The sequence below is a fragment of the Drosophila pseudoobscura genome, chromosome X (genome assembly GCF_009870125.1).
Source record: "Drosophila pseudoobscura strain MV-25-SWS-2005 chromosome X, UCI_Dpse_MV25, whole genome shotgun sequence".
NCBI classification, from domain to species: Eukaryota; Metazoa; Arthropoda; class Insecta; order Diptera; family Drosophilidae; genus Drosophila; species Drosophila pseudoobscura.
The window spans coordinates 9,441,114-9,464,785 of NC_046683.1; the positions used below are offsets into that span (position 1 = coordinate 9,441,114).

The 23,672-nt window shown below is 45.9% G+C and overlaps 2 protein-coding genes across 9 annotated transcripts in view; both read left to right on the top strand.

Moving 5' to 3' along the window:
* Positions 1–23,672, top strand: part of Mnt — a 36,971-nt gene that overhangs the window by 12,480 nt on the left and 819 nt on the right. For 2 of the 4 annotated variants that reach the window (XM_033385277.1, XM_033385278.1), the window contains 7 exons: positions 2,647–2,809; positions 15,482–16,512; positions 21,286–22,174; positions 22,253–22,412; positions 22,491–22,623; positions 22,783–22,886; positions 22,976–23,630. In XM_033385277.1, coding sequence (XP_033241168.1) covers positions 15,954–16,512; positions 21,286–22,174; positions 22,253–22,412; positions 22,491–22,623; positions 22,783–22,886; positions 22,976–23,630 — 2,500 coding nt within the window. In that variant the 5' untranslated portion in view covers positions 2,647–2,809; positions 15,482–15,953. Of the gene's footprint in view, positions 1–2,646; positions 2,810–12,556; positions 12,731–15,481; positions 16,513–21,285; positions 22,175–22,252; positions 22,413–22,490; positions 22,624–22,782; positions 22,887–22,975; positions 23,631–23,672 lie in introns of those variants that run through there. The other 2 variants (XM_015186426.2, XM_001354986.4) reach the window with 2 other exon arrangements.
* LOC117185161 (uncharacterized) lies at positions 7,255–8,723 on the top strand. Of its 5 annotated transcripts, XM_033385282.1 has the most exons (3): positions 7,259–8,297; positions 8,343–8,391; positions 8,575–8,723. In XM_033385282.1, the coding sequence occupies exons 1-3, from the start codon at positions 7,356–7,358 to the stop codon at positions 8,706–8,708; spliced, it is 1,125 nt and encodes a 374-aa protein (XP_033241173.1). In that variant the 5' UTR covers positions 7,259–7,355; the 3' UTR covers positions 8,709–8,723. The 5 variants fall into 5 exon arrangements, with proteins under 5 accessions (XP_033241174.1, XP_033241173.1, XP_033241172.1 ...); XM_033385283.1 differs by having other exon boundaries at positions 7,255–7,496; positions 8,190–8,723; XM_033385281.1 differs by having other exon boundaries at positions 7,259–8,391.

Sequence of the window (23,672 nt, forward strand, 5' to 3'; positions counted from 1 at the left end):
TGAATCAGCAGGAGGGAGCCAGTGCCAGCAGGATGCCCACAGCAGCATCAGAGAGGGGGGAGAGAGGGGCAGGTGCAGCAGATGTGACCTCTGGTTGCTATACCCCTTCGGAGAGGGTCTAACGCCAAGGAGAACAACAGAACAGTCAAGATCGAATCATTTAAGTCATCCTGAAATAATCGTGTACCATATATGTAAATATCGGCACAAGAATGAGTAGAGTTTAAGGTCTATTCTTGAACGAATAAACCTTTGGGCTACAATCTATAAATCGTGGAAAGGGTATTAAAGGGTTCGTTTGTGGCAGCGTCTGACATACTCCTTGTTAAGCCATGCGTAATCGATAGCCTGTGCCAGCTATCGATACCAGCAAGCAGCAGTAATTGAAATGTCAAACAGTAAACGAAACACAACTCTATTTCTATATTCTGTTTAATACGGATAGACATTTGGAGCCATTGATTGATGATATTTTGCAAACTTCTAACCATTGAAATCGATTTAATTATCGATGATTATGCAAATCATCATCACACAATTTTTCTTGCCAAATCCGCAGCAAACACGTCATCGAGGAGACGTTGCAGTTGCAGTTCTCTCTCTCCCTCTCTCTCTCACTGTATCTCTCTTTTCCTATATTTCTCTTTCTCTCTCTCGCACTCTCTTTCTATCTCTCTCTCTTTGGACTGCCTATCCGTCTTTACGGCTGTCTGTCTGCTTTGAGCGCGTGCTGATTGCATTTATGTCAACGTTCGTTTTCAATGTTAAAACTCGGTGCAGTGGGGGGTTGGGGGGGGGGAGGGGCTAAGGGGATGGCTGGTTGGTGTGCGTTGCAAAAACCGAAACGAAACGAAACGAAAATTATGCATGAAAAGTGGCATAAAAGTTGACGTCTACGTTTTGGTTATTGCTGGCTGGTTTCTCTCTATATGCAACAAACATGCCCCAAACACACACACACACACACACACACACACACACACACGCATAGACATAGGCTGATTGCATTCTGTGTGTGCAATGTATATGGAAAACGCAGCCGCAACGACAAAACACAATGCAAATGGCGGAAAGGCCGACTGAACGCCTGGGCAGCACAGTGGGCTGCCATCGGGATTATTCCGTGTGGAATATAACAATGGAGAAGCATTGCAGATTGGAGAGAATGATGCTCGACTCGGGATGCTCGAGAATGGCTAGAACAACATACATGTCGTGTGCATGATGCTGCAGCTAAATGCTTCAGACAGCTTTATACGTGTTTAATGGTCATAAAAATTGACTAAGAATCATTTAAACGAAAGAATTTTTTAAGGAAAGATTCCTTTCCACTCACAGTGGGTCAAAAATACAACAAAATATCATCGAAATATTGCCACAATGTGTGAAAGGATTTCATTAAACTTGACGACTAAAATCGTCCCTCAAATTCGTTTCCCAAATTCACGACAAATATTTTTTGCCCCAATATGCGGCCATATCTCGCGGCCCGCATAGGCATTGTAGACGTCGCGGTGAGGCAACAACACCAATCAGACATTGATGATGGGGCAAGCCCATACATATAATCAAAAGCCAGTGGCTCAGATTCAGAGTCAGGGCTTAGTGCCTGGGCGGTGGCAATCAGTCAGTCAGTCAGTCTGTCAGTCTTTCAATCAAGCTATATTTAGTTCGGTGGGTTGGGGAAACGCATTCACAGAGAGAGAAGGGGCAGCATTGGCTAATGAGTTGACCTGTCAAGTTCATGCAAAATTCACTTCAACCGAGTTGAATGGATTGCATTCAATTGAAATCGCATTGAAGGAGGCCGGATTCCGATAGGCCAGATTATGATACAGCCCCATGGGGCAGTCACTAATGGAACGAGAATGAGAACGAGGAAGGAAATTACAACCACAAATGGCAGACGAGTAAGGTTTATTCGATTTAGAGAAGAGAGACCGAGACCGAGACCTTAAACCCCATTCTTATCAGAACGATAAACCTCAAGACTTGAGATTTTGTTTGCTGTTTGTCAGATGCTTGTGTGGGATATCCATCCTATATCTTATATCTGATCTCAAGTGCTTTATGATGGGGCATAAAGATTAAGTCATTCCCTTACTCTCCCTTTGATTGATTGCCACGATTACACGGGGCTTTGCCCACATCTTTCGCCACAGTCTATAATATCTTGCAACAAAAATATGGAAAAACTTTAGAGATTTCAATTGAAATTTGGGAATTTATTAAAAGGTTTTAACCACTAACCACTGTTATATCCTTTGACAGACAGCAACAAAAAAAGCAAAAAAAAAAGGTTTTTTTTTTTTTTTTTTTTTTGGTTTGAACAGGATTTGCAGGGTTTCTTTTCTCATTTGGGGAATACCTCCTTTGGCTTCAGCAATTTACATGTTTTACGTTTAACACTTAACAGGCGCTGGAGCGGGGCCCCCGCTCTGCTCCACGTCCAGCTGTCGCCTCCAGGGTTGTCAAAGTGTTTGGTTACTCTTGCTTTCTGTTTGTTCCCATTTCATAAATATAAATATTTCATGGTTGTACTATGTACTCATCTTTCTCTGCTTTTTGTAACCCCCTTTGCCAGGCACCACCACCACCACCACCCCCTCCCCGCAAGTAACCCCATTCTTTCATTTTCATTTTCAGTTCTCGGAAGCAGGAAACTGTAAACAAGAAACACACTCAAACTGAAGACGACTCGGCGGCCCGGCTCTCACTTGCATTTTTGTGTTCGTTTTGCTCCCCCAATTTGTGTTTCTCGCTGCACGCCCCACGCCACGCCCCAACCCCCCCGGTTCTATGCGTCTGGGTAAGTCTGAAAGATACTCTTTATACGAATAGGGTACTATCCTTGCTATTGAATGCGAATTAAGACCCTCTAAAGTACCCAAAGACCCTTCGAGTTCGCACAAGAGTCCTTTCTTATATTTCTTTTATATATGGACATTTCCATTATGTCACACAATTTTTAAGTAAAGAATAAGGGCGTGAATATAAAAATATAAATAAAAACAAAATTTAATTTTAATTTTTAAAAGAAGAAAGTGAAAAAATATAAGATAAAAAAAAAATACAAAAAAAGTCCTTGGTAAAAAAATCCTATGATGGTTGCTAAGGTGGATTTTTGGCTTTTTTCAAGCTAATTAAAAAATACACAATTTTCATCTGATTTTATCGTTTTCTTAAATTTATTTTACAATTTTTTTTTTTTAATTATTAAATTTATTTATTATCATTTTTTTTATCTATTATAAAATTTCGTGTGAAAAATTATAACATTTAAAAAACAAAATATTTTTAAATTGATATAAAGCGTTATCTAAGATTAGGTCTGGAATATTAATGTTTAAAAAACACTTCGTGGAGGTATCTTTATCTTTCATCGTCTTTCTTATAGGAGATACAATTTAGATACGCTTTAAAAATGTTAGCTAATAATTTATCCGTTCAGAATTATATGGAAATGTGACTATTGACTTTGAATTTTTTTCTGTCGGTATGGCAAAGTCTTTTTTTTACATTTGTTTTTTGTTACGATAGACTTTGTGTAAGAACTTTTTCATACACCATTTTTCTTATAGAATATTTGTGATAATAAAGCTTTATCATTAAATTTATTAAAATAGTATTCTAATTATTTAAGTTAATAAAGTTTTAGGGGTTACACAAATTCGAGAGACAAAATTACATTGAAATATGTTTTAGTTGTTTTTTTTTTGAGGGATGGAAGTGCTTATATCTTTATAGATCGTTAACGATCGTTAGAGCTCCTTGAAATTCCTTTGCTTTTCAGTAGCGTCTGATCGGAAAGTCTCTCTCTGTCTCCCCCTTTTGTAGGGTATTTGTGTAAGCTTTGGCCTTCCACTTTTCGCTTTCGTTTTGCTTCTTTTTGTTGCCAATCGAAATTCCATGGAAAGCCAGAAGTTTGAAACAGTTGCACCGTAACCTGACGGGCGGCACATGTGCTACTGTTTTTGTTGTTGTTGTTTTTATTTTTTGCACTGCATTTGTCGGGTTTTGTCGAGCTTATCGAGAGTGCGAAGAAAACAGGTCTGAAGGGAGTGAGGGGGCTGCATTACTCATACGCCCTGTTATGCAGCTGCCGCCTGTTCACGTGTTTTTTGTACGTTGGACTCTATTTACTCTCGGTATGTCTGTGGCTCATTGTTTTTGGCACGCATTTCTTTCGGATTTCGGTTGCTAACTGAATTTTACGCTGTGTAAATCGATACGTGAACGTGAAAGGCAGAGCGGATGATTGAGAAATGTCCACATGAGCACGAGGGAATGTCGAAAGCTCTCATTTCCCCATTTAATCGTAAAATGAGAGATATGTATAAGCAATTCCCCACAGTCATTATCCAGAAAGTAATGGTAAACGAACCTAGAAGCCAGCGAATAGCTCCATTTACTAAACATCCATGTGTCTGAAAGGTAGAACACCGTCTGAGCGAAGTCGAAGCTTTACCAAATTCAAGAGAAAATAACCCATTCTACCCCTAAAACCATCTAGCTAGATAATCCTTTGGGCATCAGTCTGAAATGGTTATAGATTGTTAAAGAATCAGTCTTCAGCTCTGAAGCTTGAACCGTTTAAACATGCTTTTTGGCTGCGCAAATTTCCCATAAGTGAAATGATACACAGACATCGGCTGCCAGGGGGGACCAGGACTTTCAACTGTAGCCTTCATTATACCAATTAGTCCTCAAATTGCTGGCAAATGCAAATAAATTGCTTTCATAATGCAGTTTCTAATTGCAATGCCATGGGGTGCCACAGGGGGGGTAATGCGGCTTTACCGCCCCTTCAACCCCTATTAAACTCAGCATTCAACCCTTGGGGCCAGGACACACTCGCTCTATTGCGCTCTTCTGTTCTATTTGGCTCTCTTTCGAGCGATGTTCAACATGTTGCGGCAACAAATTGTTGCACAGTCGGCGAGACACACCGGTGCTGCCGGTTTCATTCGGTTTGGTCGCCTGTTTCTGCCGTCACTCTCTCGCCAGCGCCAGCGCCTGCTCCTGCTCCGCCGCTATCCTTCCGCTGCCACTCTCCTGGAGCTCTCCCGCCGTTCACTCTCTGCCATACGATGCTCTCCATACGATGCTCTCCATACGATAGCTCTCTCTCTTCCTCGGTTTTTCTGCTCCTCCGCGTGTGCTGCGTTGCCAGTCTTCCCTTGCTAATGGTATCCTTCTGCCGGTCCTCTCTTCTTTCCAGCTGAAGCTCTTCCGCAACTCTCTCCCTTTCGCGCTCCAGTCTCTGCTCTGCTCCACGCCTCAACTGAGGATCGTAGGCGATTCCATTTCAGCTCTGAATCCCCTTAGAAAGACATTCTTTTGCTTCTGGTTATTTATTTTGCTCTCGCACTCTCTGCTCGCTGACTCTCCTTTTGCTTCCTGCACACACACGCACACACACACAGACATGGAGGCGCTCTCCCGGCGCCTCTCCTTGCTGGCATGCATTCTCGCACCTGCGCTGTATTTTTGCGACGCATTTTCTTTTTGCTGGCTGTTTCACATGCTCATTCGTTAGCCTCTCTCTCTGTCCGTCTCTCAGGGGAGCAGCAGCAAAGCCTGTTTTTGGCTTTAAGCTCTGACTAACGGGACAACAAGAGAGTAGGAGAAGCTTTGTTTGTTTTTGTTTTTCTCTCACCCGGTTTTCAGCTAGCTACCGAATGCCGCTCTCTCTCTCTCTCTCTCTCTCTCTCTCTCTCTCTCTCTGTCGCCCACGCCACTTTCCTTCTTGTTTGTGTTGATTCTTGTTTCGGGCTTGTTTGTGTGTCCTCTCTCTCTCTCTCTCTCCCTCTCTCGTTCTCTCTTTGGAGCATTTACTGCATGTCTGTGATTGTTGTTGTTGGCCTCAGATTTGGCTTGATTTCCGCTTTGCCTGGCCGTCATGCACTTTGAACTTTTGTGCCCTTCTCCTTTTGTGTGAGATTCTCCCTCTTTCAGCACACCTGCCCCCTGTCCCCTGTCCCCTGTCTCTGCCCTTCCACCATGTGCAAAGTGCTCTTTGCCTTCTGCTTCTTTTCCTTTTCCTTTTGCTTTACTTTATGTTTTCGCCTGCCCCCTCGGATGCACCGAAGTGCACCAGACATGCGGCCAGAGAGTAAACAAGTTTTAGGACTTTCTTGTCCTAGTCCACGTCCAACTTTCCGGCCAAAGTAATCGGAAATTTTCTGTTGATTTTGCCACAAGTTAAAGTAAACGAAAAAGTCAGTCGGGTAAAGTTCGCCCTGCGTCCTATCTTTTATAGCAAGGACTTTGAGGATTCCATTCCACCGTTCCCAATCCTCACTCTTTCCAATGACTACAATCGCGTAAACGCGTGACTGGCCAGTCACTGGACGATCAACAGCCAATCTATTCAGACAGGCTCCGTTTTTCACTTACTTTTGCGGATTACGTTTTCAGCCAAAACGAGGTTGGGTGAAAATAAAATTATTTATAAATAAAGCAAAAGTTTAATTACCCTGATATAGGTGTCAAGTGTATGTTAATGCATCAATAAGTGATCTATTTTTATCCTTTTGCAATTAAGGTTCGATTGAAACAAAAATGTTTTCGTTTTGAAAACGAATAAATTTTGAGGAATGTGAAAACGGAAGCCCCAAATTATGTGTATTTAAAAGTAAATCGGAAAAGTTTTGTGAATGTGAAAAACGGAGCCTGGCTGAATAATTTAAAATTGTGGAAATGCCTCACAATTCCGATTAAACCATTTGCTATTTTATGCTCGTCAGCTGTTTCTTGACAGATGTCGAGTTCTGTCCAAAAATTCCCACCGTTCCCCAGGATTTCAATTACTTGATTGTATTTTTTTTCCTGGTTTTTGATGGATCCTAGCACTTCTTAAGCAGATTAGAGTAATCTGTGGGACTTTTAGTCAGGGTTTCTTGGTAAGATGAAAAGAACTGAATCGTTTGCTCAGCGTAGAGCTCCATTTTTCTAGCTCATGTCGTCTCTATAGCTAGTTTTTCGTAGATATGCATCAATAATATTTATTTAAACAGAAATATAACAAAAAACTAGTGATCATTACCGTTGACGAGGTGGGTTCCATCATTTATCCGCTCTAATCGCAGCCACACTTGGGCTTAGAGTTGGGGCAGGGCCTTGGGGTAAGGAAGCAGGGCAACGGGATGGGGAACCAACAGGGCTTTGGTGTGGCTGTGCATTCTTTGGCGGGGTGTTTGGATTTGTGGTGTTTTTTGGTTGTTTTGTGGTGTTTTTTGGTTGTTTTGTGTTTTTTGGAAGTGTGTTTTGTTCTTTCGGTGCTGTGTCTGCACTTTCTGGTGGAGGTTTTGCGTCTTTTAGTTGGCCTGCAGGGCTCGTCAGTAGTAGGTGTGATGCAGTGTGGGGTGGAGCTGGGGGTGGTGCAGTCTGAGGTGGTGCTGGGTGTCGTTCCCGTGCAACCACACGGTGGCTCGGTGGTGGGGCATTCTGTGGTGCGCAGGGTGGTGGTGGTGGTGGTGGGGCATTCTGTGGTGGTGCTCGTACGGGTGGTGGTCTTACGGGTGGTGCGCGAGGTGGTGGAGCTGGGTTTCGTTCCCGTGCAACCACACGGTGGCTCGGTGGTGGGGCATTTCGTGGTGCGCAGGGTGGTGGTGGTGGTGGTGGGGCATTCTGTGGTGGTGCTCGTACGGGTGGTGGTCTTACGGGTGGTGCGCGAGGTGGTGGAGCTGGGTTTCGTTCCCGTGCAACCACACGGTGGCTCGGTGGTGGGGCATTTCGTGGTGCGCAGGGTGGTGGTGGTGGTGGTGGTGGGGCATTCTGTGGTGGTGCTCGTACGGGTGGTGGTCTTACGGGTGGTGCGCGAGGTGGTGGAGCTGGGTTTCGTTCCCGTGCAACCACACGGTGGCTCGGTGGTGGGGCATTTCGTGGTGCGCAGGGTGGTGGTGGTGGTGGTGGGGCATTCTGTGGTGCTGGTCTTACGGGTGGTGGTCTTACGGGTGGTGCGCGAGGTGGTGGAGCTGGGTTTCGTTCCCGTGCAACCACACGGTGGCTCGGTGGTGGGGCATTTTGTGGTGCGCAGGGTGGTGGTGGTGGTGGTGGGGCATTCTGTGGTGCTGGTCTTACGGGTGGTGGTCTTACGGGTGGTGCGCGAGGTGGTGGAGCTGGGTTTCGTTCCCGTGCAACCACACGGTGGCTCGGTGGTGGGGCATTTTGTGGTGCGCAGGGTGGTGGTGGTGGTGGGGCATTCTGTGGTGGTAGTCTCACAGGGAGGTGAAGTCTCCGTGCAACCACACGGCGGTTCAGTGGTGGGGCATTCCGGGGTGGTAGTCTCACAGGTCGGTGATTCGGTGGTGGGGCATTCTGTGGTGGTAGTCTCACAGGTCGGTGGTTCGGTGGTGGGGCATTCTGTGGTGGTAGTCTCACAGGGAGGTGAAGTCTCCGTGCAACCACACGGCGGTTCAGTGGTGGGGCATTCCGGGGTGGTAGTCTCACAGGTCGGTGGTTCGGTGGTGGGGCATTCTGTGGTGGTAGTCTCACAGGGAGGTGACGTCTCCGTGCAACCACACGGTGGTTCGGTGGTGGGGCATTCTGTGGTGGTAGTCTCACAAGGAGGTGAAGTCTCCGTGCAACCACACGGTGGTTCGGTGGTGGGGCATTCTGTGGTGGACGTCCTTCGGACGATACGTAACGAGAAGACGTTCGAGCAGTTTATAATCAGTAAGCTCGCTACAAATGAAGGAATATAGAAGGATTAGTGGGTCAGACGGATCAGGCGGATCGAGGGGTTCGGGGGATCGGTGGTGACACCAATTACCAATTAGGAAGCCAATAAAGAGCTTCATGTTGGTCTTTGCTTCCGAGATTACTGGAACAATGGAACGGTGGAGCTGGGACTTCACTGAGAGGTGCGAAGCCGTCAACTGATGTCTTCTTCGGCGGCACCGGTGCCTTTATGTAGCCGTCGGTTGACACCGACCTGACACGCATCCTGGCCATAAGTTGGTTTAAACAAATACAGCCCCTATAGACACAGCGAGTTCGAAAGGTAATTGCACCCAAAAAAAAAAAAACACACCACTGATCCGATCCGCCTGTGGATTAATAATAGCCACTGTCTGGCCCTTGGAGTTTGTAGAAGTTCAAGGTGAAGCCTATATATACACGAAAACATACCACGTCTGTTTCGGAAAACACACATTCAAGTCTGTTCCCATGGCCTTGGCTTACAAGAAGCTAATTTCGAATATAGTATCCCCCCGAAAGAGGGCTGTAAGGAACGTTTAATATCTTAACGGGTGGTATGAGGTGTTCCGTGAATTTGATCGAAATCGTACGAGGCCAGGCATCCCATCCAAAGATTGTTCGAATTTCAATTCGTATCCGTGGCGGATGCACAGTTATTTAAAATTGTAAATTTTGACCTAGAAAAGCGTAACAAAGGTGGCACCGGACGGTGCTGGGGGGATGCTGGTTTTGGGGGCAGAATGGGGGATAGAGAGAGAGAGTGAGAGAGAGAGACTCAAAAAAACAAAGCAAGTCCAATGAACCCTGGACGTTGGCAACATTGTTGCTGACACTCACCCACTACCCCGCCCCTCCCCTCCCATCCACCTCCCTCCAAGCTATCTTTTACGTCCCTTTATTCGGAACCTCTGGCCCCTCGAAAACGTTGAGCAAAACGGAATGCAAGAGAGGAATGGAATTATGAAAACAAACAATTTGCTGTTACTGCAGCTTCTGCATCTCTTACTCCACTTATTCTCTCTTTCTCTCTATCTCTCTATCTCTCGCTCTCTTTCTCTTTCGGCTTGTCTTTGTATTTTGCTTCTTGGAGCAGCACGCTGCAAAGTTTTGCCTAGGGCTGAGGCAGCTGCCGCTGCCAACGCTGGCCGCGCAGCCACTGCAACGAGCCCATGCATGTCCAAACAAGTTCCGTTCCACACAAATGCCAGCACGTTTCGAAATTGCCGCTGCCGCTGCCGCAACGCGACGTCGACGCATCATAACAATAACAAAAGCCAATGGGATAGGAGGGAAGCAGCAGCGAAGGGCGGGGGGGAGCTGGCAGAGAGGCAGATGAGGGACTGCAGGCAGGGCAGAAATGTAAGCGCAAGCAAACATTTTGAGGGCAAGGTGCATTCAATAGAGGGTAAGGAGGAAGCACTTCCTGCGTGCGTACCCTAAAGTCTTACAGAACTCCCCACCCTCCGATTGATATACCATTCGTGGAAGGAACACACACAAGAAACAGTGCATAAACACAGAGACGGCAGGCAGCATCAAGTAACAACAACGCTTGTTCAGCTCTGCCTAAAGAGAGCGAGTGCGAGAAAGAGAGTGAGCGGGAGCGGGAGCGGAGAGCTTGGTTCTTTGTCGAGAAGGAGGTGTGAATGGCTTGTTCGGCTGGAAGGGGTGGGTGGAAAAGAGAGGAAGCAAGTAAAGCTGATGTGTAATGAAACAATGACGCAGCAGAACCATAAGCACCAGCATAACCAGCAGCAAAAGAGAGAGAGGGAGAGACAGAGACAGAGAAGCGGCATCTTAGGGTTCTCCTCGAATCAAGCGAATCAAGATGAATGTCGATTTTTAGACTGGTCCTCAAACCAAGATCCTTCGATGACACACACATACACATATTCCAAATATCGATCAAGATTTCCGCTTCTGTAATCGTCTAACAGAATCGTAGTGCAATGCAATAATTCCCATTGGAATTACTTTGCCCCCACAAAAGAGATTTAATCAAGTTTTAGCTAATCAGCACCTCCCCCTCATACACACACACAGAGAGTCCCGAGTGAATCTCAACGAAAGAAAAGAAACTGCAATGGGTATGCCCCAGTCCAGCCTGCCTTTCCTTTCCTGCACTTATTGGGGGTCCGCCCTAATGTTCTGTCCGCCGAACGCTGCCCAGACAATTACACAGCGCTGGCTGCCTGTTTGCTGCTGCTGCTGCTGCTGCCTCTGCCCATTGCTGTTGTTTCTTCCTGTTTCGCTATGCACAAGCGCAAGAGGAAAAGCAACAAACAGAGACACACACATCCATACATACAAGACAGCACGCAACGCGTCACGTGCGCTCTCTGCCTCTGGCTCTTTCCAAGGTACATTCTCGATAGAAGGTAGGGCGGTAGCCTGGTTCTTTCTCTAGAACTCTGTTAGGTATGCGGGAATGCCATAACAGCAAGCAAATAGTGGCTGCTCTCATAGATTGCCTTACCTTTCTGTTGAATATACCCTGGCTCTCCCTGACTGTCTCTCCCTCTCTCTGTCATACGTTCACTGCACTGTGTGCGCCTTTGTTGTTTTTGCGAATGCTGCTGCTGCTGCTGCCTCTGTCGTAGTCGCTGCTGCTACTGCGACGACGACGAAAGCAGCGCAGCCAAAGTTAAAGCCATTCCCGAGCTGCGGCAGCATTTAGTTTGCTTCTGTCATTGCATTTGTGCGGGTAACAAAAAACAACAAGAAAAAGAACGAAACGAAGGGAAACATCAAAAACATAGCAAACAAAAAAGAACGAAAAAATACCTAGAGCAAACAGCTAAGCAACAAGAAAAAAAAACTAATAGGCGTACAATAAAATCAACAGTCATGATACAACAATAATAACAAACGAAAAACAAAAAACTAACCAAAAAATCTGAGGAAAAAAACCTTGTCCAACAACAACAACAGAAAGGAAACGTCAAAAACCTTCTTCGTTTTTGCATTGCCATTCTGGCTTTTTTTTTTGGTTTTCATATATTTTGTTTTTTTGATATCAGTGTGCAAATTGGAAAGCAACAACATCCGCAGCAGTTTTACCAAACAACAAAAACAACAACAAAGAGCAGTGCTTCATCAAATCTAACGGTAAATAATAAAAAAGGCCCAAAAAAGTAGTTCCAAAGTGCGAAAAGTTTTGCAGTGTGTGTGTGTGTGTGTGTGGTTTTCTCTCCCTTTTTTCTTTCTTTGATTTTGCATTTTGCTGGTCCGCCAGAGAGAGAGTGGGTGAGATAGAGTGGGAGAGGGAGAGAAAGACCAGTTGGTCAGCTTTATTGCTTGATGTTTTTGGGCTTTTGTTTTTAGCATGTGCCCTTTTCCTACATTGCAGTGGTGGGGGGGGTTGTGAGTGGTTTGCTGGGGGTGGGGTGCGGTTCTCTCTCAACCATCTGCCAGCACACACAAATACAAAAACTCTCGCAAGCACAGCATTTATAGTGGAGCGCGTGCTTTTTTCTGCGGTCTCGCTGTCTACGCTTTTTCGCCTGCACACACACACACAGGCAGAAAAACAGACAGGCACCAGCAGCTCTCGCACTCACTCTTTGGTTGGCTCTCCCAAGGTATACGTGATGCACGGTGAGGCAGCACGTACGCTCTTCGAGTTTGGACACCTCTCACCCGCACACACACATAGAAAAGTTACTGTGTCTCATAGAGTAGTCCTCACCTCGACTAACTACACCTTGGCTGTGCTGTCACTCTCTCTCTCTCTCTCTCTCTCTCTCTGTCTTTGCTGCCGCTGCCAGTGCCGCTTTGGCAGCTTGTCAACGCTTTCATTTGACGTTGTTTAGCCGTACCGTGCGCGTCGTCGTCCACTGTCGTCGTCGCCGTCGCTGTCGCTGTCGCCGTTTGTCGCCTCGTCGCAGACGACGTCACAGTCTAAAAAGTTGCGTCAGTTCAGCCGAAAACCACACAAACAACAGCAACAAAAAACTTACAGCCAAAAACTAACTTTGTGGAACTATTTTTTTTACAAGTGCTTAAAAAATACTTTTACCAAAAAGTAGGTTAAAAACGGAATTGAAATTATCGTGTAATTCAAATAAAAATATATGCACCAAAAAAATGGGAAAAAAAAACAACTGGATTTGGCAATAATTCAAATAAAAATGCAATTGAATTGTACGCGGTCCAGCCATCAGCGGCTGTAGTGCTCTTTTACTCCATCCCATCGCATCCCATCCCATGACTCCCTCTCGGGCCAACCGCTTCGTCTCTTAATCTCCCTCTCTTTCAGCCAGAATGGCTCTCTTTATGTGTGCGTAAGCTTTTTCTAGTTTTCCTCTTGTTTTTCTTGAAATAATTTTTAAAAGTTAGAAGAAAAAAAAAGGTCCCTAGAATTTTGTTTGATTGAAAAATTAGTCAGAAAAGATACTGCTACACACACATACACACACATACGTGCATTTTGACGCACACGTATGTACATCAGAGATTTTTGCCTCTCTCGTTTTTGGCTATTTTTATACGAAATTTTATTTTTTGCACGCTCCATCACTCTTCATTTCGAAATAAGCAACAATAACACTGAGAACGGTGGGAGAGAGAAGTGCAAAAGAAAGTGCGTGCTGGTGTCTGACTGGGCAGGAGAGAGAGAGACAGAAAAACAGAGAGCCAGCTGAAGCTCTCTCTCTCTCTCTCTCTCTCCTGGGGAAGCTTACAGAAAAAAACACAGAATCTGTCGTTTTTGTCTTGCGTTTTGGTTTATTTTTTGTTGCGTTCTTTGCCTTCCCCTTTATTTCCTTCTTTTCTGTCATTGCTTCGTTGCTTCCTTTATTTCTTTCTGTTCCTTCTTTTCTGTGTTTTCTCTGGTTTTTTTTTTGCTTCCTTTAAAAATTCACTTTCTACTCGGAAACGTTCGGAAAAGAGTGTTTTTTCTCAAGTGCATTTTATTTCACGAATTTCAGGAATAGTTTTCCGAATACTTTGGCAAAAGAAATTAAATGTGAGTGCTACTGTAGTTCTTTTTCGAATGCGGTAAGGGATCCTTCAATGGAGCTTTTCGTGAATTGAATTTCTACCTGTATTTTCTCCAACAAAAAATATTAAATTTCTGCAGACAGATCCCTCAGGTTTGATGTGATATTCTCAAGGAAGTTTCTCATATTACACTACACTCTCTCCCTCTTTCTCTTTCTTGATTTTCTCTAGTCAACCGCAAAAGGTCCCTTCAATTTGTGTCTCATTACATTCTGGCACTTCTTTTAAATTCCTTTCTGGATTTTTTGTTTCTCTTTTCAACATTTACCGTTTTCTTTGACTCCCCTTGAAAGTTCTCTCTTGGTTTTTTGACTTTTGAGTTCTCATTTCGGGTCCACTCAAGTGTTTTATATGATTATTAGGATATTGTGTGTGTGTGTGTGTGTGCGTTTGTGCCGAGTCATCCCTGTTCCTGTTCCTTTTTCCGTCCTGGTCTCTCCGCCCCACCTTTCTCTTTTACATATTTTTCTTTCACACGCTGATTCCGGCTATTCCTTCGATTCAACGTGTTCGAGTATATAAGAAAGCCTGACAATGGGCCATAAAGTATTTCGAAAGGGACGACCCCTTAACCCCGGGGTGGATTTCACTCCCCACCCCCCCTTCCTTGGCCTGCCCCTGGCTCTAGCTGTTGTTATTCTTTGGGGTCGATTTCTGGTTTACTTTCCAGGTAATAGGAGAAAGAAAGGTCCTTGTGCTCCTCCTGCTTTGAATATTTCTCAGGAATCAAGTATTTCTCGGTTTCGTAGAGGGTGCAATTTTTTTTTGCTGTTCTCCTGATCCATTTAAAGCGATTTTCCATTTGAATATTTAATAGAATTTTGCCACGCGCCGCAGTAGGGCATCCGCCGCAGCTCCGTTGCTCTCTCAATGAGCGTGTCACCCTGTCATTGTGTGCAGAGGGGGGGGGGGGGGGGGGGGGGGGGTGTGTGTAGGCTGGTGGGTGGGTGGTGTCGCACGTTTAATGTCAAGGCAGCAGCCCCCACATCACCCACGCGACAGACGATAACAAAAATAACAAAAAAAAAAAAAAGCTTCTATAAGCTCTCTCCCTCTCTCTCTCTGTGTATTTGAAGTAACTGTTGTAATGGCTCTCTCAAGAGAGCCAACACGCCGGCTGCAACGGCACGGCACCCTCTGACTAATTCTCTCTCGCTCCATGCAGCCCTTGGAAAACAAACGGGATGCGACCCTTGACCTTTTATATGAATTATGACAGAACGAAACAACAACAATGCATTTTGCCGCTCAGTTGAATGCCCCACACACACACACACACACACATACACAGAGCAGCTGACAGAAGGGGAATTCCGGCGTCGACTGCGCGCACGCGCCAAAGGTTCCTTTTTTTTCTTCTCCTCCACATTTTCCATTGATTAGACGACGACTGCACTGCGCGGCTGCAACTTGTTGTGTGTCTGGGGTGTGTGGAGTGGGGGGGGCAGGGTGTGGGACGGGACTCTCTCTCTCTCTCTCTCTCTCTTTGACTCTTTTTTGTTGCCGCCACGCAGCTGTGAACAATTAGCGCAAACGCAACAGCTGCTCGCAGCTGCATTTAACAGTTCTCTCAGCCGCAGCTTTCGTGCAGGCGACCAATGTGTCGGCGATGATTTCAAGATGCTACCGTTACACCAAAAGGTGGCTGGCAGGCAGACCAAAGTTTTATCCATATTTTTGACGCCTCCCGCTCTCTCTCTCTCTCTGTGAATTATTTTGTGAAGAATAACTGAACTAAAAAACGTATTTTTCTTCTCGTCTCTGCTCATTCCAGCCTAAACAGCAGCCACAGCCACACAGCAACAACGTTAACAACAAAATTTATTATTGCAACAACAACAACAAAAGGAAGGAAAACTGCAACCCACGCAAGCAACAAACAACAACAACAACCACCGAACCGCCGAACAACAACTAAAAGTCTGCGACTCAGCCTCTGCTCTCCCTCTCTCACTCTTTCGCTTTGAACCACATACAACTGTAAACGTGTCGTCGTCGCGACTTAAAGCTGTGCCTGCCCGCTGTGCCTCGCCTCTACCGCGCTCTTTCGCTAAACCAAATCGCTCTGTGTGTGCGTCGTCGTCATCATCATCGTCATCGTGTTGCGTGCGTGCGTGCCTCTGTGCCTGTGTGTGTGTGCGTGTGTGCGTGTGTGCGTGTGTGTGTGAGTGTCTCCAAAGTGAAGGTGTGTACGGCGCGTGGGTGTGTGAGAGTACGAGAGTGCGTATTGAGACGCGTCGTCGGCTATGTCAGCGGGCATAAATGCGCTAATACAAGCGGTGCTCTTCCTTGAGCAGAATGAGAAGCCCCCGCAGGCGGGAGGAGAAGGAGGAGCTGGTGGTGGGATCGGCCTGGTGCCGCAGCCGATGCCGCTGCATTGCATCAATGGGAATGTCGGTTATCGGAGCAGCAAGAGCATCGGTATACCCACCAACAACAACAGCAACAACAACAACAACAACAGCGCGAGTCAGCACAATAGAAACACAACGGGGAGTAACGGCATCATTGGCAGCATTGCTGCTGTAGCGGGAGCATCGTCATCATCATCGTTGTCGGGTTCCGTGTATGCAAACGGAAATGGTAACGGTAACGGCCACAACAGCATCAGCGATCGGAGCAACAGCAGCAGCTGCGGCAGCAACAGCAACAGTCCACGCAGTCAATTGGTGGCAACCGGCGGTGCTGGCCATGATTACGACTACGTTGGCAGCGTCAGCGTTGTTGCACCCGCCACTGCCGCCGCCCATGGACAATTGGAGGCGTCATCGCTGCGCCACAGCGAAGGTCGCACCATTATCTCGGGTAAGTTTCGCTCTCTCTCTCTCTCTCCCGCTCTCAACATACCAATGGAGGAATCTATGAGAATACCCTACCCATACCAGTAGATGGGGGTCTATTGATGGCCTGCCAAAATATTCAAAAAATATCATCGTTGCAGTGCAATCCCCCCCCCCCCCCCCTGTCCCCTGACAAACGAAACTCTTGCTGGCTGTTGCTCTACTGCTCTCTCTCTCGCTGCTTGCTCTCTTTGCTTTTTTTTCGCTGCATTTAAACTTGTTTTGACCTTGTTTGCGAAGTCGCGACGTCGTCGCTGGCGTCGACGCTGTCTGCACTTTGCGTGGGCGCGCACTGTACCCCAAAACGCAGCTCTCTTTCACACACAGGTTGCAAGCGTGGCAGCAGTCGTGCAGCAGGTACTGTTATATTTTTAGCGCGCACTGTTTGGTCGACGTCGACGTCGGCGTCAGCTGCGCAGCCAAATTGGCATGTGCTAAATTGTCATGCTGCTGCTGCTGCTGCGATCGCTGCTGCTGCTGCGATCGCTGCTGCTGCGCTGTCGCCTTGACTATGATACATACGAGTGGTATGCGAGGGCGGGGAGGCGGGGCTAGTGCGGGGGCAGAGCACTGCAGCAGAGTACATATGTACTACATATATTTTTGTTATTTTTTTTTTTTTGTTTTTCCATTTGCCTTTTGCTGTGCTCATTTGGGTTTTTGCTTATTGTTTTTTTGTTCGGTTTTTGTTTTTTTCCAGTGTGTTTTTTTGTCATGCGCTTTTGCCTGTTTTCGTATATTTTCGCACGTACGCTTTGTACTTGTTGCTGTTGTTGTTGTTTGGGGTCACGTCATGGCTGGCGCTCTCTCTCTCTTTCTCTCTCTGTCTCTTTGACAAATTAGTCATGCTAGCCCCCAAACTAATGACAGCTCATAACAAAGAGAGAGAGAGAGAGAGTGGTGGAGCAGCAAAGTGTTTATGCAAGCGAAACAGCAGCCCACGTGAGCGTTGCTCACTCTGCCGCCCTCTTTACACATCCGCCCTCACTCTCTCTCGCTCTCTCTCTCTGTCTGGCTTTGCAAACAAACAACACATGCAAAACTCTGCCACTCGCTCCTCTTTATGCTGCGGTTCTCTCTTTTCCTTTGCTGGAGCTCTCTCTTGCTGTTGCTCTTTGGGCTCCTCTCTCTCTCTCTCTCTCTTGCGTTGGTGGTGTAAAACAAAGTCAATGAACTTTGTACGCATTTATGTTTTTGTATTGCTTTTTCGTGCCCATTTCATGTTATTACTGTTTTTTTGTTGTTTATTTTTTGCCTTTCTTTTTTGTTGTATTTTATGTTTGTTTTCTTCACACTTACAAATTGGTTGGTTATTGTTGCGTTTGCTTTTGTTGCATGTAATATATGGACAGCTGTCTTTGTTTTACACCACCCACCTCAGCCTCCCCCTCAGCCCCACCTCCGTATCACTCCTCTTTTGGTTCCTATTCTCTTTTGTTTTTGCTGTTGCTGTGTGGCTTTTGAACCCACTGCCTTTTCCTGTTTCTTTTTTTTGTTTTTTGTGTTTGCTGTACGGCTTTCTGTTGCTTTTCTGTTTCGCCATCAGCTGGAGCTTCAACAACAATTGGTGGGAGGGATTTTTGGGGGTGGTGTGTGCAGGAGTGCAAGATTATGCAAGCAGAATTAATCCGCAGGGAAAGCAAAGACAAGCGAGACTCTGCTCGGACCTGTCAAATTACACTGAAAGTGTCTATTTTTAAACGTGATTCTTGGACTCCTCCGGAAAACAAGGAGCCAGGGACAAGGGGCTGCCACACGGTCGCTCAATGATTAATCTCTGGAGAGAGTAATGTGGGAGTGGTGTAGGATGTGCACACATATGTAACATATGTGCAGGCAAGGCATATCTAGAGGCACGGTGAGCAGCATTCATTACGCCTCCCTTTTGTGTGGAAGGGGCACTGTTGGGCCCTCGAAATACATGCATACAATACGAAAATTTCAGTTTTTCACTCGTTTTTCCTCTCACTGTCTCTGTATGATGAGAGATGCTGTTGTTGAATGTTGTTTCTACATCAATTTGCATTTCCCCAAAAATTGGAATGTTTTTTAAGAGATTCCATTCAAAAATTCGACTCCTATTCGAATTTTGCTGCCCAAACTATTGGTGTTGTTGTTGTAATTTTGTTGGTGTACATTTTTCGGTTGGAGTAATTTTCTATGTTGAGAAAATGTTCAACAACAAATAATTATATTCCTGTTGCTTGGGAATTTTAAGGGCTTGCCAAATTGGCTGTTTTAACAACAAAAAACCATACAAAAAAAGTTCAACAACAACTACACCAACAACTGAGACCACAATAGAAACCATACCAAGAACAGATAGAGTCAAAAACACCATTTCAACAACAGCTGCACAAAAACTTACAACATCACCAACAGAAAACTCAACAACCAATAGAAAACCCACCAACAAGTTGCATCGTTTGCATCACCCAAGTTTTTCGAGCCTTTGCCGTCGAAATGGATGCAACGTCATTATCGCCATGGCAATGACTGTATGTATGTTCTCTCTGTTGGTGTGTGTGTGCGTGCAAGTGTTGATAACATTGCCCCAAGAGCTGCTGTTGCAGCCACGTGCGCTTTCATCACGTGGCACACACAAGCGGCAATTGCAAAAGCCCGGCGGCAGTAGCAGCAACATGAAGGGGAACAAAAAAACAGGTGTGGGTAGGCGTCAAGAATATGTGTGCTGGGCGTGGTGAGGGGACGGCTGATAAGGTGGTGGAAATCGTAATCGAGGTGGAGGTGGAGGAATGGTGTGAAAGCCGGTGCCCGCAGAGGAGGTGGCATGGAAAACATGTGCATGTGTGAACAGAGACCGAAGGAGATGGGAAAAATGGGTAAAGAGAACGAAGGGAATGTGGGCTGGGTTCAGGCGATAATCCCCCCCTTAAGGATGGATTTTAAAGGCCCAGAAACGCATACCATGGGATTATCAGGAGAGACATTGAAGAGAACATTTTTGTAGTACGAGAATTAGCCGATTCGATGTGAGAATATATCAATCAGAAGATGTCTAGAACTCAATGTATCTTTGATATTCAAACCTTTAGCTTATAGATATGGCCGTTCGCTTATGGGAAACTGTTGTGCACGGAATCAATAGGGATCCAACCTAATCTAATCTGATGGGAACAGTTCTTAACTTCTTTGGTATCGTTTTGGGGTATTCCCCCGAAAGGAGGACTCAATATTTATACTTATTATATTATAACGAGTATTTTGTGATTTCTTTAATCTTTTTTGTGGTTTGGACACGTGTCACAAGCCACTCATCCCCCGTCCATCATCAAAGCACCCTTCCCACCTCCCACCGCCCCTTTTCCACTGGCATGGAAACCACAGAGTACAAACGGGGGACGGGCAAATCAGTCATTAATAATGCATACTACTCGTAATACTCTCGAATTGTTGTAGTTTGTGGTTGTAGCTGTCTCTGTCGCTGTCGCTGTTGCTGTCTCTGTTGCTGTTGTACTTTTACTGTGTGCTCTGTGGAAAAATCGCATTGAATTTTCCAACGGATTTATAATTTATTCATCCATCCGCACAGACACCCACACGGACCCGTAATCACCATATAATTAACCGCTGCTCAAGGACCTCATTAAACATTTATTGTTGATTCTTTGATTGTTGACTCCCTTTTTGCTTTTCTTTAATTCCATTTACTCGTATTTGTTGCTGTTTGCTGTAATTATTGTGATTTATTTAATTATAGTTTTACTTTTATTTGTTGGCATTTCCTTTTTTTGTCTTAATTTTGTCTTAAAATACCATTTTAAAAAATCCAGGAAATTAAATTTAAAATTAACTAAATTTAAAAAAAGTTTATAAAATAATTGATTATGTTTTATAAATAATTTAAAAAATATATACAATTAAACTTAAACAAAATAAACACACAAAAAATTAATTAACAAACTTTAAAAAATCCAGAAAAATCAATTTAAAACTAAACTAAACTTAAAAAATGTTTATAAAATTATTATTTAATAAAAAGGATTTTTTTTATAAATCATTTACAAAATATATAAAGTTAAACTAAAAAAATAGGATATAAAAATTAATTTAAAAAAATCACGAAATTAAATTCAAAATTAAACTAAATTTCAAATAACTATAAAATTATTGAATAAAAATCATTTTTGGTATTAATTTAAAAAAAATAGGATACAAAAAATTAGTTAAAAAATTACTACAAAATTATCTAAATTCATAATATTTAAATTTAATTTTTTTGTTTAGTTTTCTGGACTTTCCGTCCCTTATTTTATCAGACACAATTTGTCAGAATACTTTGGTCTCTCTAACTCTCTCTAACTGACTCATATTTGAGTTTGAGCGCATGACAATGGGCACATTCCTTGTTAATAGCACCGATCAGCACTTTCGGATGAGCGGAATATGCAGAATTTGGCTCGTATTCGCAGGCGAGATGAATGCAAGGCCATGTAATTTGCCTTTGCATACTCGTAGCACACCTTTGAAAGAAAACCCCATCGGAAAGGGTTTAGATTTGTGGGGACAGTGGAGGCAGGAAGCGTTTCCCACCCCATAAAGTATATGAATTCTTGAGGGGGGGAGGCGGGTACATTTAGATGGACAGTTCCTGCTCGATTGGTTTTCGTTTGGGCCTTTGGAAAATCGTATCCTTTTTCTTATTATGATTTTTCTTTCTTTTTTTCTCTTTATTTTTCTCCCTATGTTTTCTTTGGTTGTCGGATCACATTCTCAGAGGATGAAAACTCCTCGTCCAACTCCAACAACTCCTACTCGCGACTGCTGCAACACCAACAGCTACAGAAGCAACTAATTACAACATCAGTGATAGCAGCGAGCAGAGCAGCGACAGCGGCTGAAAGAGGCAGTAGCCCAAACTCTCCAACGTCTCCCGTCAAATCTCCCACCTCCAACGGCACTTCAGCCGCCGCCTCCGTGGCCTTCATTCTGCGGGCGAACGCCAGTGGCGCGGCCCCAACCCTGATCCATCAGGCTGCAAAGCACAAACTGAGCAACGGCAGCGGCGGTGGCGGTGGATCGGAGATTCCGCGCAAATATCTGCTGGTGTCGGATGGCAAGGGCAGTGTCTACCCGGCGCCAGACAGCGGCACCAGTGCGACAGCGGCAGGAGGCTCCACCGCTATTGCATCCGCGGCCGCCTCCGCCTTTCTGTTGGGTGCCAGCCATGGGGTAGGCGTGGGCAATGCCATTTGGCAGGAGAGTCAGCGGCATCCCCATCCCCAGCACCAGCAACAGAAGAATGTCCTGGGGAAGACAGGGATACCACTCACCCCGCCACCGATTCCCACACGCAAAGCGGCCGACACGAATGCCCGTATACGCTCGTACTCACTGTCCTCCCATAAATTTTCAGCGCCCGGCCAAGGCGACAGCCAGCAGCACCACCACCCACTGGGCTATGTGAATGGCGGACGGGTGGTGGGCGGCGCCAGCAGCTCCTACCGCCAGTCCATCAATGTCCAGGCGGCAGCGAGTGCGGCGGCAGCAGCCGCCGTAGCAGCGTCGATAGCCAGCAGCTCCTCCGTTTCGACATCGGCGCCAGCGGTGGGATCACAGCTAAGCCACGGCGGACGGAGGCGTACAACCAGCTCCAACAGCAACGGGTGAGTGCAGCAGCTCTAGCAGCCCCCACAGAGATTACCAATTACTAATCCTGTTTTTCGATTCCACACAAAAACCAGAGCTGGGACTCGGGAGGTGCACAACAAGCTGGAGAAGAACCGTCGGGCCCAGCTGAAGGAGTGCTACGATCAGCTGAAGAGGGAGCTTCCCATGGGGGACGAGGATCGCAAGAAGACCTCCAATTTGATAATACTCGATACGGCCCATAAATATGTCAAGGTGGGTGTCGATATCTAAATGGTATTGAATGGCAGGGCATGTTTTTTTTACTATTCGTTCTTTTTGTGATCGTTTTAGCAATTGCGGCAGCGGGATCGCGAACAGGAGGCGGAGGCGGAGCGTCTGGCCAAGCAGAAGATTGAGCTGCAAAAGCGATTGAATAGCTTGAAAAGGGACACCGACCAGCAGAGCATTCCACTGAATGAAAAAGGTACAAACGGATGGATTTGCAAACCGATTTGCATTGCATATTGCGCGGGATGTAGATCAAATTTAGCATATGCTTGAGGTTCTGCCAATTGGATTCCGGCGACCTTCAAGTGTTGCGCAACCATCTCACGCTCTCTCGCTATCTCTGTCTCTCTTTTAGCCGTTTGCCTGGCGGCCGGCTCATCAGCATCCGCAACAGCCAGTGGACGCAACGGAACAACCATACTGTTTGATGCCACAACAGCCGCTGTCTGTGCAACTGGGGTAAGAAGATGCGCCCGCCCCACCCCTTAACCGATCGAGAATCTATATATCTATATCTCTGTCTCTGTTTGTTTCATGCAAACATGCAGCTAACAACTGTGATAAGCAAAACGAATGCAACAACACCAGCAGCAACCGCCGCAGCAACAGTGGGAGGAGGATTAGGAGCAGGAACCAACTCCAAGCACATCTCCTCTGCCAGCGGGAAAGCTGTGGCTGTGTCTGTCGCTACTGCTGGAAACCACTTGATCTCCGGTAATGGAATTGGAAATGGGAATGGAACCGGAAACGGAAACGGGACCACCACTGGAACAGCCATCATGACAATTAAGAACGGCAGCATTCTGGCCATCTCACCAACGGCCATCCAGCATAACTCCCAGCACAGCAGTCCGGCGGGCAGTCCCACGAGCGTGACGATGGGTGCAACCACAACACGTGGTTCGCCCACACCATCGACTCCGTCGCCATCGCCCAGCTCCTCGTCGAGCGGTGTCTCGTCGTCGGCCTCATTCATGAGCTCCTCATCATCATCGTCGTCCTCCTCCTCATCCTCGTCGTCGTCGTCCAGCTCATCGTCCAGCTCCTCATCGTCGCCCTCACAGACGACGACCGCGCATCTATTGGGATCGCGCAGCGTTGGCCTCAAGTATCATGGGGCCGCAGGCGGCCCTGGCACCGCCCTGAATGGAGGCGCCACCATAGTGGCCACCGCAGTGCCATCAGCTGCGGGATCAGCGAATGGTAAGTGACGCAACGTTGCTATAACATTTAATTTTTTCTAAA

Bases quoted from the DNA above. Each gene is read 5' to 3' on its own strand.
- LOC117185161 (XM_033385279.1), top strand. From the start codon at position 7,356: ATGCAGTGTGGGGTGGAGCTGGGGGTGGTGCAGTCTGAGGTGGTGCTG. The intron at 8,298-8,342 runs GTCGGTGATTCG...GTAGTCTCACAG, and splicing joins CCGGGGTGGTAGTCTCACAG to GTCGGTGGTTCGGTGGTGGG.